General features: G+C 38.3%; 3 protein-coding genes across 11 annotated transcripts in view; 1 reads left to right on the forward strand and 2 right to left on the reverse strand.

Moving 5' to 3' along the window:
* LOC127412104 (tRNA (adenine(58)-N(1))-methyltransferase catalytic subunit TRMT61A-like) overlaps positions 1-4678 on the reverse strand; it is a 31108-nt gene extending 26430 nt beyond the window's left edge. For 2 of the 3 annotated variants that reach the window (XM_051648186.1, XM_051648185.1), the window contains exon 1: positions 4319-4678. The gene's annotated coding sequence lies outside the window, so the exon portion shown is untranslated. Of the gene's footprint in view, positions 1-4107; positions 4167-4318 lie in introns of those variants that run through there. The other variant, XM_051648187.1, reaches the window with a different exon arrangement.
* Positions 4679-4809: 131 nt separating this feature from the next.
* On the forward strand, positions 4810-10193 carry LOC127412102 (creatine kinase B-type-like). The gene is made up of 8 exons (XM_051648182.1): positions 4810-4944; positions 5618-5822; positions 6492-6646; positions 6750-6882; positions 7115-7286; positions 7808-7931; positions 8258-8447; positions 8561-10193. The coding sequence occupies exons 2-8, from the start codon at positions 5630-5632 to the stop codon at positions 8737-8739; spliced, it is 1146 nt and encodes a 381-aa protein (XP_051504142.1). The 5' UTR covers positions 4810-4944; positions 5618-5629; the 3' UTR covers positions 8740-10193.
* LOC127412090 (MAP/microtubule affinity-regulating kinase 3-like) overlaps positions 10160-16670 on the reverse strand; it is a 50081-nt gene continuing 43570 nt past the window's right edge. For 3 of the 7 annotated variants that reach the window (XM_051648153.1, XM_051648151.1, XM_051648150.1), the window contains 2 exons: positions 11776-11820; positions 10160-10650 (listed from right to left, as the gene is read on the reverse strand). In XM_051648153.1, coding sequence (XP_051504113.1) covers positions 10293-10650; positions 11776-11820 — 403 coding nt within the window. In that variant the 3' untranslated portion in view covers positions 10160-10292. Of the gene's footprint in view, positions 10651-11775; positions 11821-13636; positions 13747-16670 lie in introns of all 7 variants that reach the window. The other 4 variants (XM_051648156.1, XM_051648155.1, XM_051648154.1 and 1 more) reach the window with 2 other exon arrangements.

Below are 16670 nucleotides of genomic sequence, written 5' to 3' on the forward strand. Positions count from 1 at the left end.
CTTCCAAATGGACAATGACCCCAAGCATACCTCCAAAGTTGTGGCAAAATGGACAACAAAGTCAAGGTATTGGAGTGGCCATCACAAAGCCCTGACCTCAATCCGATAGCAAATTTGTGGGCAAAACTGACAAAGCATGTGTGAGCAAGGAGGCCTACAAACCTGTCTCAGTTACACCAGTTCTGTCTGGAAGAATGGGCCAAACTTCCAGCAACTTATTGAGAGAAGCTTGTGGAAGGCTACCCAAAACATTCGACCCAAGTTAAACAATTTAAAGGCAATGCTACCAAATACTAACGAAGTGTATGTAATCTTCTGTCCCACTGGTAATGTGATGAAAGAAATAAAAGCTGAAATAAATCATTCTCTCTACTATTATTCTGACATTTCACATTCTTAAAATGAAGCAGTGATCCTAACTGACCTAAGACAGGGAATGTTTTCTACAATTAAATGTCAGGAATTGTGAAAAACTGAGTTTAAATGTATTTGGCTAAGGTGTATGTAAACTTCTGAATTCAACTGTATATTTATATTTTTTGATAGTTTATTAGGTGCTACTTGTTACAAATCAAAAGGGATATGGAAAATGCACACAGCAGTCATGTTCGGGTCTCAGGAATTTAAAGTTAAAACGTCTACTTTGGAAGAGCAGTCAATAGAAAGAGGCTTTTGATTCCAGATGGTCTCCTTATGACATCTAGCAGCAAGGACTAAATGGGCCAAGAATATCAGCCAAACCTCACTCTCCCTGACAAATCACACCAGTGAATCCGGGTGGCGGAGAATGAATCTCAGTTGCCTCCGCGTCTGAGACCATCAATCTGCGCATCTTATCACGTGGCTTGTTGAGCACGTTACCGCGGAGACGCAGCACGTGTGGAGGCCCAAGCTATTCTCCGCGGCATCCACCGAGAGTGAGGACCACACATTATAGTGACTACGAGGAGGTTACCCCATGTGACTCTACCCTCCCTAGCAACCGGGCCAATTTGGTTGCTTAGGAGACCTGGCTGGATTCACTCAGCACACCCTGGATTCGAACTCGCGACTCCAGGGGTGGTAGTCAGCATCTTTACTCGCTGAACTACCCAGTCCCCCATTCCTGATTAGGAATGGTAATTAAAACTTCCACCACAGTGTCATTTGCACATCTCAAATTAAGTGTTCAATAGCATTCTGTGGTGGAAATGACATTTCAAAATGAAGTATGCATCTTCACACAATAGATGTTGAAATGGTTCATGATTACTTCACTCTTTTTTTTAGATCATCTTAGTTTTAAATATAATCATTCACATTTTAATTATGCCTTTTCATAGTTTAAGAGGTCTAATACTAGGGTAAATATAATAAAATATATGCATGAAAGGCATTTGAAAAGAACCAAAAATAAATGAAAAAATGTCCTAAGTCCATTTTAATGTGACCTTCATAATACAAGAAAAATGTTTAAAAGCACCCAAATTATACATTTATATATATATATATAACTCAGCAACAAAAGAAACGTCCCTTTTTCAGGACACTGTATTTTAAAGATAATGTTGTAAAAATCCAAATAACTTTACAGATCTTTATTGTAAAGTGTTTAAACAATGTTTTCCATGCTTGTTCAATGAACCATAAATGAACATGCACCTGTGGAACGGTCATTAAGACACTAACAGCTTACAGACAGTAGGCAATTAAGGTCACAGTTATAAAAACTTAGGACACTAATGAGACCTTTCTACTGGCTCTGAAAAACACCAAAAGAAAGATGCCCAGGGTCCATGCTCATCTGCGTGAACGTGCCTTAGGCATGCTGCATGGAGGCATGAGGACTGCAGATGTGGCCAGGGCAATAAATTGCAATGTCCAGACTGTGAGACGCCTAAGACAGCGCTACAGGGAGACAGAAAGGACAGCTGATCGTCCTCGCAGCGGCAGACCACGTGTAACAACACCTGCACAGGATCGGTACATCTGAATATCACACCTGCGGGACAGTTACAGGATGGCAACAACTGTCCGAGTTACACCAGGACCGCACAATCACTCCATCAGTGCTAAGACTGTCTGCAATAGGCTGAGAGAGGCTGGACTGAGGGCTTCCTGACATGACCCTCCAGCATGTCAATGCCACCAGCCATACTGCTCGTTCTGTGCATGATTTCCTGCAAGACAGGAATGTCAGTGTTCTGCCATGACCAGCGAAGAGCCCAGATCTCAATCCCATTGGGCACGTTTGGGACCTGTTGGATCAGAGGGTGTAGGCTAGGGCCATTCCCCCCAGAAATGTCCGGGGACTTGCAAGTGCCTTGGTGGAAGAGTGGGGTAACACCTCACAGCAAGAACTGGCAAATCTGGTGCAGTCCATGAGGAGGAGATGCACTGCAGTACTTAATGCAGCTGGATGCCACACCAGATACTGACTGTTACTTTTGACCCCCCCATTCCATTTCTGTTAGTCACATGTCTGTGAAACTTGTTCAGTTTATGTCTTAGTTGTTGAATCTTTTTATGTTCATACAAATATTTACACGTTACGTTTGCTGAAAATAAAAGCAGTCGAAAGTGCTATTATTATTATTATTTTATTTTTATTTTTTTGGTGAGTTTATATGTACAAAAAACATGGACATTATTATAACATTTTAGGTAAAAAAAAATAAATAAATAAATAAAAAAGAATCATTAAAATAATTAAAAATGAATTTTTTTTTCATCATTAAAAACCTAAAATGTTACAAAAAACTGTGTTTTGTGCAGGAGCACTGTGCGAGTAGCGCCACATTTAATTGGCTTCCAACCGTTAACAGCGACCGTTAATTTCAAATGACAACATAAAGACTTGAGCGTGACGTCAGTCCTGAGACTACGAGATGAGTTAATCTGTTACTTACACATTTTTTCATATGCGAGTGAGTACATTTGTCAATATTTCATAATTACTTCATGTATAAGAGTCAGCAAACTCACGGTCTTTAATGCCAAGACCAACGAAAATGGATCGGCTAAATGCGCTAAAATAGATTGTCACTTAATTTCCCCTAATATTTCCTATTTTAATAAATAAATTAAAAAGCCTTAAAACCATATAGCCTGGTCAGAACTGACTAGTCAGTGAACCTTTAGCGTATTTTTATTTTTTTTTACCTCACACAATTTCAAATGTCTCTGTCAGTTTTGTGTTGCTGTACTTCTTATATAACAAATTATAAAATAATTTGCTTAAACTGAGGTTCAGAGTAATTCTCAAAGTCATTAAACTAATGAACAGGGCCGGTTGCACCAGCTGTGCGCACTTAGACTAGTTGTGGTGTAAATGGGCACTAAGTCACTAAGGCACCATTAAACTAATAAACATATAAACTAAATATTTACGGCAGCCTCCGACCAGGAGTAACTGATGGAATGAAAAAGCAGACTCATTTAATGATATCAGTGAGTTCATGCGTGACAGGCTCCAATTCTTTCGACATGTATATGATGATGTTGACATCTATACTCGTTTATATTTACAGGAGAAAACATGATGTACGTACTTCAGCATGAAACCGATCTAATGGTGCATTTTCCTGTGTACGGTGTCAAGTTTCAACATATACGATATATATATATATATATATATATAAGATATTAAAATGAATAAATGTCTATTTTTCCAGCATGTTGTATAAGTAAATATTTATTGTCCCTTATTCATTTTAAATACAGTTATTAAATATTGTTGTTTACATGGGCTAAATATACCATTAACGAAATCTTGTTTTATTACGTATCGTATTTTAATGGGGATATAATTTATTACAGCTGACAGTTACATGAGCAAACAAGGTTTGAACATCAACCGTAACAAGATCAAACTGAAATTCACCGGCTATTTAACACTTCTGTGTACAAATTTGAAGGCTGTTTATTGGATCAATACAGGTAAACGTCATATTATGCGACTACGCATTACTTTACGGAGAGTTTATGACCTACTAGTTAAATCCTGCCTTAAGAACAGTTGGTGCAACCAAATTAAGCACTGACTTGGTTACAAACTAACTAGTAGTTACTAAGCCCTTAGTGTGAACTTCACGTCCCAACTAAGACGCACAGCTGGTGCAACCCTACCCTGTAGCTTGTTAGATAGCGAACACGACATCATTATTGACCCAGTCTGTTCTCCGCATGAGTCAACAGCTACACTGGAGAAAAGTAAAGGATGATATGAAATAACCGTATTTAATCTCATTAAATACGCATGTATCGCTAAAAGCAAAACAAGGAAAACTCATGACATGTCATTAATCCCGTCAAGGACAACAAATGACTTTAAACTGACCGTTTTCTGCTCCAGTTTGATTTGTGATCAGAAAGGCAGTGCAGCACGTGTGTTCTCCGAAAGCAAGTCTTCACGTCATGTGATCGACCTCAGTGCAGCTCAAAGTGCTGCTCTTGATTTACAACTTCTCACGACGCAGTAAAATGACGTAAGAGTATTATTAAAGGACAGTAACTTGTGCATAAACGTCATGATATACAACATGGATATTTTAGAGGTGGTTTAGATTTACCGGGGTGTAATATTTTATATGGATGAGATGAATAAATAATCAATGAACGTGTTAAATTAATACAGTCGTCATCTTTTAAACTTGCTGTTAATAACTTGAACCGAGAACTGGAAATGTTGCCTAAAAATACTGGAAATGTTCTATTGAAAAATCTTGAAAGTAATTGTTGAGAGCAGTCAAAGCTACAACTGACTACAACGTCAAGTTCTTCCAGTCGATGAATGGACTACACATAGTAGCCAATGGGCGCGGCTCTCCCGTACTATAAAACAGACGCTCCATCATAATCCAGTGCTGGAGATCACAGTGACGCCGAGGAGTTTCATTCACAACCGGAAAAATAGGGATCTTTGTCTCAGCCCAGTCTTCCTGTAGCAGTAGTCCACAACCCACGGTAAGGGTTCATTATTACGTGTTTTCCCCTCATGATTGCATTAAAAAAAAAAAAAAAAAAAATCTGGATACTCGTTTTTTCGGTAAAGTTTGGGTTTTCCGCGGATCTCTGTATAAAGGGCATTTGACGGCGCATTAAAAGACACGCTCGATTTATTATTAAGATTAATAGGTTGCTATGTATCGTTTAAGATTGGAGATCTCCTCTCAGGCTTTATCTGAAAGTTTTTTTGTGACAGAAAAAGTCCCATCTTCGGTCCCTTACAGCGGACGTCCCAAGTCAGAGTAGTTATTTTTTTATTAATTTATTATGTACGGCACAATGCTGAATAGAGATATCAGATATAGTGATGTACTATACCTTCCAAGAGTACGTGCAAACCGCAGCGCATCTCGGCCCTCAAGTTCATCATTTTACTTCTTTTTTTTTTTTTTTTTTTACACACGAAGAAACTAAAATAGGAACTTTAACGCTTACTTAACAATTATATAACGCATAAAAGTAAGTTGGCTAAAAAAAAATGTAATTCTTTTCTCCACGGAAAACCCAAGTCTTTTCCCGTTTTATTCAAATGTGTTAGGATGCGAGGATGCGCAGCGGCGCCCTCTGGCTGTATTTCGCACAAAGTGTAACCACCGTTATTTTCCATCCCTTTCCCGCGGGCCGCGCTCAGAGAACAACAGCCATGCCTTTCGGAAACAGCCACAACCAGCTTAAAATGAAGAACTCCTGTGAGCAGGAATATCCCGACCTCAGCAAGCACAACAACCATATGGCCAAGGTGCTGACTCCGGCCTCGTATGAGACTTTGCGCTCCAAACAGACGCCCAGCGGATTTACACTGGATGACGTAATCCAGACCGGGGTAGATAACCCAGGTAAAGACACCAAACAACTCTCAGTTCTCTTCTTTAAAGACCATCTGTCATGCGCCTTCTGGCAATGCATTGCGAGCCACATCATTTCACTAGTATCGAAAAGTCACTTTTAAGAGAACAGAAATTAATTATCATTGCGTGTTGAGTGACCTTGCTGACTCTTTGTATAGAACTTGAATAGGTATGCTGTGGCAGTTGCTGTCTAGTATGTGCAAGCAAAAATAAATATGTAAACAGTATTTGGTAAGACAAATGGTGGCAAACCATTCAGACGACACCAGAAATCAGGTGACTTCGTCTATTGGCAGTAGAGTGTGATATGTTTATATCTCATATGTTGTTGTGTTAACTCTGACCATCAAGCAACTGTCAACTGAGGATGAGTATCCAGATCTCAGCGAGCACTGCAACTACATAGCCAAATTTCTCACTCTGGACATGTACAAGCAGCTCCGTGAGCGTTCTACGCCCAGTAGCTTTACTATAGATAAAGCCATTCAAACTGGTGTAGATAATCCTGGTAAAAGAACATATATGGTTTGTCAGGGGTTATACAGTTATTCTACAGCTGAGAATGCACTTGATGTTAAGAATAAATGGGTGTTTTATAGTTGTCATCTTCTACACTGTGCATGAATCCTGTGAATTCACACTTGTTTCCAATCTCAGGCCACCCCTTCATTATGACTGTGGGTTGTGTGGCTGGGGACGAGGAGACCTATGAGGTGTTTAAAGAGCTGTTGGACCCCATCATTGAGGACAGACACGGAGGGTACAAGCCATCAGACAAACACAAGACTGACCTCAACCCAGATAACCTTAAGGTACTGTGTTAAAAGCCTGTCTGTTGTTTTATTAGAATATAGAAATGTTTGTATGGTGATATTGCATACTTATTCACTAGAACTCAACTTTCTGTCCCTGCAGGGTGGTGATGACCTGGACCCCAATTACGTGATGAGCTCTCGCGTCAGAACTGGCAGGAGTATCCGCGGTTTCTGCCTGCCTCCACACTGCAGTCGTGGGGAGAGGAGAGCTATTGAGAAGCTTTCTGTGGAAGGTACATGGTTGCAATGCCACATCAAACGTTGCTTACATTCCTTAGGCCTGGTCTTGTGGCTCCCTCTAATGGTGATGTATATCTTGCCATTGGCCAAGATATACATTCAAAACATTATCTTCTTACAGTTTGACCTTTTAATCTGTTCTTCATGGATAATATTTTAAATGGATGTAAATGCATAGAGGATTTATGCACATTTTTTTATTACCTTGATCTGTGTCTACCATAGCTCTTGGTGCCCTGACTGGGGATCTCAAAGGGAAATACTATGCCCTGAAGAACATGACAGAGGATGAGCAGCAGCAGCTTATCGATGACCACTTCCTGTTTGACAAGCCTGTATCTCCCTTGCTGCTGGCTTCAGGGATGGCTCGTGATTGGCCCGATGCCAGGGGGATCTGGTGAGTGTTCTTCATTGTCCTCAATGCACTGCTTGCACTACTTAGAGGGTGATTTACAGAAAGGGAGCCTAGTTCCAGTTGGTTTTATGCCAGACGCTGCAAATGGAGGCATCACGGCTATTGAGTTGGGCACACATGCAAACATGCAGCATCTCTTTACAAAGAGTTATGTGCTGATTATGAAGGGAATTCTTTACTGGTTGGGTTTGAATAATGACTCAACATTGAATGGCTAAAAAACAAATGAACTTTGTTGATATTTTTATAGTATTGTTCTTCCAAATTAATTTGATTAAATCTAGAATGCCCTCAATACTTCCATGACCTCACCTAAATTCTAGCTTAAGATGAGGTTATAGTATTTAGTCAGAATTGGATATGAGACTTCCACTAGTTCTGATTAGATACACAACTACTTGGCCTCCTACCCTGTTTAGATACCATACTCTGACATAGTTCCTTACTGGAAAACTATTTCATTCTCATTCATCGAGATACATTCCCTCACTCATATTCTCCAGGCACAATGATAACAAGACTTTCCTTGTATGGGTGAATGAGGAGGACCACCTACGTGTCATCTCCATGCAGAAAGGTGGCAACATGAAGGAGGTCTTCAACCGTTTCTGCACAGGCCTCACCAAGGTATCACTTTACTATGATGTTACAAAAGTTATAAGCTTTGCCCAGTTTCATTCCATCTCTATTGCAAAAATGTTCTTTTATAACAGTTTTGAGAGTGGGGTGTCTCTTGTAAAATAGTTTTGTATTCCTACCTTGTCACATAAACGTAAAAATAAATGTGATGATTTAGCATATCATTGTAATACAGTAACTGCAGCTCAGAAATGTCTTTCTCGTCAATGTGTTTGCAGAAATTATTGAAATCATACAAGACACTTTCATGGACTTTTACTGCCATGTCTCAATATAAAGAAGGGCAAGAAATACTTTGATTACTTTTCTCATAGATTGAGGAGTTGTTTAAAAACAAGGGACACGCGTTTATGTGGAATGAGCACCTGGGTTACATCCTCACTTGCCCATCCAACCTTGGCACAGGCCTGCGTGCTGGAGTGCATGTCAAACTGCCTAATCTTAGCAAGAACAGCAAGTTTGAAGAGGTCCTTAAGAAACTGAGGCTACAGAAACGTGGAACAGGTAAAAAGACCTGGCCTTACTACTTAACTACAGCATTTATTTAAATGGCACATTCCTGCTGCATTTTTTCTAAATAAATACAGCTAAATGTAAAATGTCCTTTTCGTCATTAGGTGGTGTGGACACTGCTGCTGTGGGTGGAGTTTTTGACATTTCCAATGCTGACCGACTGGGATTCTCCGAGGTGGAGCTGGTGCAGATGGTAGTGGATGGAGTCAGACTACTGACAGAGATGGAGAAACGGCTGGAGAAAGGCCAGTCCATTGATGACCTCATGCCTGCCCAGAAGTAAACTGCATTTCAAACTCACCTCCCCAATTTCTTCTCTTAACCTCTCACCACCCCTACATTTCTTAATTGACAGAATAAAATGTTTGTTGACTTGTTCTTGGAATACATGCTGTATTTAAGGGTTCTTTGTCACCATTCTGACGAGTTCTTGTTGCACACACACACACACACACCCACACACACCCCCCCCCCAGGTCAACAGTTGGATGAGCATATCTCAATAAAAATTGGCCCATGTTCACCAGCTTTGTCTTTTTTTTTTTCACTTCATTATAGGGTTCCCACAACTTTTATTCCCTCCCCCTCCCCCCATTACTGGCTAAGGATTACTACATTTTATAGAGCTTGCATGTACATTTGTTCAATTTATAGCCAATAAAATAGTTCAGAACTGAGCATAACTAGAACAATTTCTGGAAAATTCACTATGGAAATTTCCAATACTTTTCAAGGCCTGGTCATAACATTTTAAAATTTGCTGATATTTCCAAGTTTTCAATGACCATTGGAACCCTGTAGGCCTAATTCCTACACATTTTTTGGATGCAACAAGATTAACAATGTTGAGCAGCTCAGTTGTTGACCTGCAGCTCTTGATATACAAAGAGGGTTAGAGAAGATAAGATTAATTGAAACAAAAAGCACATACAGATGAAAAACACCCAATACAATTTTGAGATCATTTCGTAGCTGTATTAGATTTCTGCCATGAACACTGTGACAAGTTACAGATATTTTAATAGAATCTGTGGTGAGTCTTATTAGTGAAAGATTACAAGATGACCTCTTGTTTTTAGAGAAAAAAAAAAAATTATGAAAATGCGTAATTACTACATAGTACATTATTTACACAAAAATACACTGGAGTGGGCAATGACGTGAAATAAATAAAACATCTAAATCTTGCTCTTAGTAACATTCAAACAGTGAAACTGTGCTCAAATCAGGTTTACCGCAGTCATTTTCACAGATGAGCACCAGCACTATATAGAGGTGCAGAGCAAATGTTCAAAGTCTTAAGCAACTTAAAAACATTTTTCAAGATTTGGGCACACCCTATACACAAGGGCTGCTCAAAACACACAATTAAAACCACCACAGAATAGTGCCTGTTAAAAAGCTAAAATAAAACAAACCCCCACAAATCTCAATCTTGCATCCATGTCCTGAATGATCAGTATCAAATCATTAGTCTGTAATGATGTTGATGGCAATGAGTTGGCTCCCATCTGAACAGACTCAAATCATCTAATGTGCATACAATCATAACACTGAAAGGTTCAAACCTGTTTTTTTTTGTTGTTTTTTTTACAGCATTTAACGAATTGCACAATAATACAATTATTGTGTGACTGATGTTAAGAAATTATTGCTTTAAGCAATGTTAAAGTATATACATTTTCTAAAATACATGTAAGTGGTTTATTAAAAAAAAAAAAAAAAAAATAATAAAAACGTAAACTGCTACTTAACGATTGTATAGCTCAATTCATTTGTCTATACTGAACTGAACCATTTCATAAATTCCTCTATGTAGTTACATTAAAGATATATTCATAGCTTGAGTTCGCCTGCAACTTTGGAAGCAATGTTCTTAAAAGCAATGGAGTTGCCAGATATCCTCTTAAAACGGACACCATTAAGTGAGAGCCGGGGCAGTTTGCAAACCTCCATCTCCCATTGGACAAGGCTGTCGCTGCGGCTGTCGCCATGGGCACAGAGAAGCAGAAAGCGTTCGTGCTGCTGGTAACTGCAGCTGTTGGCATCCAGAACTTTACGGATCTCATTTATGATGTCCGCTGCCTCCATGGTGCTGGTGGTGTTCATACTCCAGGTGAAACGGAGAGAGCGGGGTTTGCCGTCTTTTCCATCTTTCCCTTCATCTTTCTGCTGATCCCCAGATACATGGCGACTGTACGGGGGTGAGACGGATTGAAAAGGCAATGTAAAGAGAGCAATACAAGGTTAAGAGGAGTGAGGTGGATGGAGAAATACAACATGGTGGCAACATCTCATATACTGATGTTACTTTGAAACTAACCATTAATCCCAATGGTAGTAAACAATCTCTGAAGCAGATGCGTGCATGGGTTATCAATCATAATCGCACATGAAAATTAAATGTAAAACAAATGCAAAACAAACTGAGGCATGCACACAAGCAGCACACTATATACAATGATTAACGGCTGGGCAATACAGGTAAAACATTTATATTTTATTAGCCTTTTGATGATATATCTCCATATTTGTGTTACTCTGAAACAGCTTAAGAGGAACCACAGTTTTGCCCAAACCACCATTGCAGCCAATTAGATTCAAAATGTTTGGAAGTGAATAGGGGCCAATTTCTGGAGGGTTTAAAATGCAGAAATGTGAAGCTTATAATTTTAAAAAAGCACTTGCCGGTACATTAACTCTTCTGTTAAAACGTGTGCATTATTTGAGCTGTAAAGTTGTTTAAATGGTAGTTTTCATGCTTGTTTTAAGGTTTACAGCTTTTTATGGCAACGAAAGTGTAAAATTGGATATAACTTTAAACAGCGAAGGTTAGCAAGTGATTTTAATCACTAAAATTGTGCCATACTTTTGTAACGGTGAGTATTTTAACATTTACAGACTGGCCCCATTCACTTCCATTGTAGTTACTGTAACCGAGAATTGGTCTTTTTTTTTTTTTTTTTTAAAAAGAGAATTTGAAATTAATTCTAAATCAAAATTCCACAAATGCTGTCGATTGGGCTTAACTTGTATTGAATCTGGAATATTCCTTTAAACTCAGTGGCCAAATAAAAAGCGCATTAAATGCAGTATATTTAAAATCTAAAATTATCACAAATATATTGTGAAAATTCAATATTTTGCCCAGCCCTAACACAACATCAATAGGACAAACTAATTGCTCACATGCTGTAGTATAGTGTGTACAATACACTCTGATATCTCCAGCTTACAGTGGGAGATGGGGTACATACATCTAAAACACATGATAATAATGAGCCATGAGAAAATTAGGGCTTCCATTCTGATGCCTCACCTTGAGCCCTCAAATCTCCCGCTTCTCTCAAACTCGGTTGAGACTCTATGGTTTATTTGTTGAGTGATTAGAGATCACAATGGAGCAAAAAGGAACGGATGGAGAGAGTGAGACAGAAAGAAAGGGGAAAGGAAGCAATTTTTAGTCATTTTAGAGTCACTACAATCACTATGCATATGAGAGAGACAAAATGAGAGAGAAATAAATACAATAACAAAAGGGGAGTTTAAAAAAAAAAAAAAAAAAGGTAGTCAAAAAGTGAACTCCCCCAAAAGACTTGGTTTTATCAGTATTTTGGGTGAGACAAAAAACACAAAAACAAATTATACAAGACCGTTACAATTTACTTGGACGTCCGAATATGTAAAGTACTTTATGGCCATGCACTTATCTGAACTGCCATGCTGCTTCCTTCAAATAACAAAATACATCTAGAATGTCACAGAAAAAATTAATCATGGGCAAAAGCCTATTCTCAGCGCAGGGTGCGAGACATTGCTTGTGACCTGACATCAGACGGATATACAGATATAAGGGACGTGTCTACATAGAGTATATGGTGCGCTTCGCATGCGAGAGGATGCGTGTCGTAGTGTTTATGGATACGCCATAGTTTCAGACAGATAGAGACTCAGGGTTCCCATGCCTTTTAAACAATCAATTTCCATGAATTTTCCAGTCATTTGTGATAACCAGAAATCATTTACAGATACTGCGCTTAAAATGATAAAATTCTAGTCAACTAAAAAAAAAAAATGTCCTGGTCATATTTAACCCCCAAATCAATAATACAATTTTTTTTTTTTTTTTAAATATCACATTATATTTTGGTTAAAGAAAATGAAGCCTACATTTTGGATCATTAAGATTTTTTGCATTGTGATGGGATTTTCAGGACACTCATTCCCATTAACGTAACATGTCCAGATATTGTACTTTTACTATTCCCATTGTTTTCAGTGATGATTCTCATTACAGTAAATCATTTTGTATGTGTTGAGTGAAAAAAGATTCATGAAAAATGAAAAGCAGTACCAAGGAAGCACTACTATGATGAATACTTGACAATTCAAATAATATATAATTTTGTTTTACACTGCAGTAATGAGAATTTGGGCATAAAACTGTTCTTAACTGTCATAAAAATAATTATTAAAGAATCTTAAATGGCCCTAAAATATTTTATATATAATATTTCTTTTGATTTTAAAGTAAAACAGGACTAAAACATTTTCTTGACAGGTTTCAGGTTTTTCTTCCTAGGGAGATAATCAGGGCTGACTGAAAATAGTGCATTTCTACAATGGCAGTGCATCCACGGTGAAAAGTTGCAGTGCAAGTCCAAGACGACTGTCAGATTGGCCAGTGCGACATAAATATAAAAATCAGAATGCACATTTTAATATTTTATTAATTTCCTTGACTTACCCAGGCACAGAAATAAAAGCCTGTTCTCTTAAATTTCCTGATATATCCAGGATTTTCATAACCGGGGGAACCCTAGAGGCTCAAGTCCACAGACAAAACAGTGTTTTGCCTTTCTCTCTCTCTCACGTACACATTTAGCCTTCTCTCTCAATTAAACATGTGTTGTTGTAGTTGTCGTTTATGTGTGTTTAAACTACCCTTACTCTAGACACTCTTCTTCTGCGAATTCTTACAACTCCCTATAGCCAGTGCTGCTGAATCTGGAAGAAAAGAGCAGTTCAAAGCCGACAAAAAGATAGAAAAATTAAACTAGTGGACGCAGATAAAACAAAGCCATGTACATGTTTAGAGAGGTGGAGAGGGAAGCAGGTAGAGAGGGGGATGAAAAAAAAAAAAAATAGGAAGACAGTAAACGAGTTTAGCGCAGACTTACTAAGAGTCTTTGCCGCAGGGTTGGAGGGGACTGTGAGGGTGGGGGGCACAGAGGGGGCAGCCGGCCCTGATTTGATGGCAGATTGCCGTTTGCTCGGGTCAAAAGTGACCCTGGGGGAGGAAGCCAGACAGAAAGAGAGAACGGAAGGGGAGGGAGGAAGAAAAGGAAAGACAGGGAAGAGAGGGATAGATTGAGACACAGTTTAAACAGTAAATTGAGCATTTCTTTATGTTGTAGGTTTAAAAATGTGTGTGATCTTTTTTGTAAGGCACAAATCTGAAGATGACTCGCTGAAGGTCATCGCACGTGAGTGTTGCAGCTTACAGTACTATTTAACTTAAATCCTTCCTAATAACCAACACTGGCTCCTCCCACCAGAAACCTTCTTTAGGACATGCCCATATGTTCTTGTAGATTCTTGTGTTTACAAGGACAAAGGCTTATAGAACGCAACAGTAGGGCTATGGATGGAAAAATCACAATTGTTTTCTCAACTGAGAAACTTTTTGTGAGCAAGTAGTGATTTCAACAAAATCATGTTTAACAGCCAACGTCTTGAAGAAATATATTTCATTTGAATATTTTGCTAGAAAATGCATTTTTTACTTAAGGACGTTTTTCAAACATTTCTAAGAGTAGTTCATTCTAAGAATTTAATAACCCAGTCTTGTAACTTAGTTTTTTCCCCTGATTTTAAAATAGTTGTACTTCATCTCAGAGCCAATTGGTTTGCCTTCAAGGCTTAGAACTCTATTGATGATGTTTTTTAAAAATTAATATGGTGATAATTAACTGGGAAAAATACATCCAGAACCACGATGGCTGAAAAAGTAGATCATCACTGTTGCATTCAAGAGAGCACAACAGTCTGGTTCAGGAAGTAAAAATCCCATTAATTTTGTCCATAGACGAACTGATGTTCAATGATAACTGATAAACCTTTAAAAACAGACTTACTGCAAGCTCCGAGGCTGTTCATCAATTTTACAGTATATGCCTCTTAAGTCATCAGTCCGTGTTACTTTAACTTCATTGTTTAAAAATTGTTTAAATTGCAAAATTCTGAATATTTCCATCATTTTTTTATTCTATTACATAATTCTCTATGCTTCATGGGATGCTAGTCTATGACCTCATGAAAGACGGTAAGTACACAGTCTTGTAGTATGATTTTCAAATACTTTTTTGCCTTAAAACAAAGCTATTGTGATTCACCTCTGAGCTGGTTGGTTTGGTTCATGGCTTAGAACTCTTATGGAGGATTTTATGACAAGTCTATGGAAAAAATTAATGGGGAAAATACTTCTGGAACCTAGACGGCTGAAAAGATGGGCGGGTACTGTTGCACTATAGCCAAGCATTGGCTCCTCCCACCTTAAACCATCTTTAGGACACCATATTAGGGCATAGTAATTACACAGGCCCAATGTTTACTGATCATACACTAACATTAAACGTACCCTTTAAAAGAACCTTCTCTTTAAAAAACATCCACCTTTATTCACACACAAAAAAAAACAAAAAAACACTGATAATATATAAATTGATCTGAAGAGGAAGGTAAAGAAAAACAGGAGAGAAATGAAAACAAGACATGACATTAATGCTGCATTCCATTTAAGTTCGATGTGGGATAGTCCTACTTGATATCTCCGATCTCCGACAATAAAGGAATTCCATTGCCAGACACTCGAAAGATGACGTGTAAGGAAACAAAACTGCAATGCTCCCGTTAGCTTAGCAGGTGTTCGACTGTCACCAGAGACGTCTCCTAGCAACCCAATTGATAGAAAATGCTGCAATGCAAGCATTTGTGCTATAGGTGGACGATTATCAAAAGAGAGTATAATGCCTTGTTTTATAAACCGGTCTCTGCAAACATTTGTTAAACAAGCTTGAATATCATGTAATATAGGAACTTTAGCTAACTGATTAGTATTAATTAATAAAAGTGAATGTTTATCACTAACTTTGTACATCTCCCTGGGTGCTGACATGTTTGTGTGACGTCATGCACCTGCATCTCTGCGAAATCAAGATCATCGCACCAGTTTCCAATTTAGAAGTCCGACTTCAAGTGGCATTCCGACTTTGAGATGAATGGAATGCAGCATAAGAGGTGGAATCAGAGATGTATGGTGTTTTCACACCAGAGTCTTTTTTAAAGGACTTTTTTCACACCGTCTCTGGCCCTAAAGGTGGACAAATCAAATCTTGGTCCATTTTGGTTGCAACTGGCTCTTAGCTCACTCTCCATTTCACACCACCCCTTATTGGAATACATTTTATTAATGACAGTATTATATACTTAAATTTATTGTTAAAATAATTATTTTAATACTAGAACAAAATCCTATGAACCACTCTGAGATTACTATAATAAATTAAAGGTAAAACCTTTCTAACACCAGGTGGCAGTGTACTATTATCAAATGAGTCCATTAGGGTACAAACCAGTCATTACTGCTCATGCTTTTTCAAAGAGAAATTATTCACTGTCTTCAAACCCCCTTCCAGTTTACTCCAGCTCTCTTTGCTTAAAAAAACAAAACAAAAATCACTCTGCTCCAAAACCAAGCAAGTTGCCTTGCTGTCTATTGCTAACATAGGCAGCTGCCTTCAAAGGCAGCAACCAAACTCAAAATGGAGCTTCACAAATGACCGATTTGCAACACACTACACTGACAACTGAACTGTTCATTACTGAACTAATTATATATCTCAAATGAGTGCAAAACTGATCTCTCTACATACTTTACAGCTGAGAACATACCAAAGCCTATGCTGAATAAGCTAAATGATTCAAAAGTGTTTCTTTGTGTCAAATTAAGACAGAGACATTGTTTTGCACAATCAGCTTGTGTCATGCAAACATTTTGATTAGTAGCAATCAGTTAAAAAGCAGTAGACTGATTTGATCTGGTCACACTAGGATGCAGGCGGTGTTTTAAAGCATGCTGTAATCAACCACTGTGAGAGCATTAAACTCCAAATCACTGCAATGAAATACTATGTGTTAGTGCGTCAGCCTCTG

The sequence above is a fragment of the Myxocyprinus asiaticus genome, chromosome 21, assembly GCF_019703515.2.
Source record: "Myxocyprinus asiaticus isolate MX2 ecotype Aquarium Trade chromosome 21, UBuf_Myxa_2, whole genome shotgun sequence".
Classification (NCBI taxonomy): Eukaryota; Metazoa; Chordata; class Actinopteri; order Cypriniformes; family Catostomidae; genus Myxocyprinus; species Myxocyprinus asiaticus.

Excerpts from the sequence above, each read along its gene's own strand:
- LOC127412102 (XM_051648182.1), top strand. The coding sequence starts at position 5,630 with ATGCCTTTCGGAAACAGCCACAACCAGCTTAAAATGAAGAACTCCTGT. Across the intron at positions 6,647-6,749 it reads TCAACCCAGATAACCTTAAG|GGTGGTGATGACCTGGACCC; the intron begins GTACTGTGTTAA and ends CTGTCCCTGCAG. Across the intron at positions 6,883-7,114 it reads TGAGAAGCTTTCTGTGGAAG|CTCTTGGTGCCCTGACTGGG; the intron begins GTACATGGTTGC and ends TGTCTACCATAG.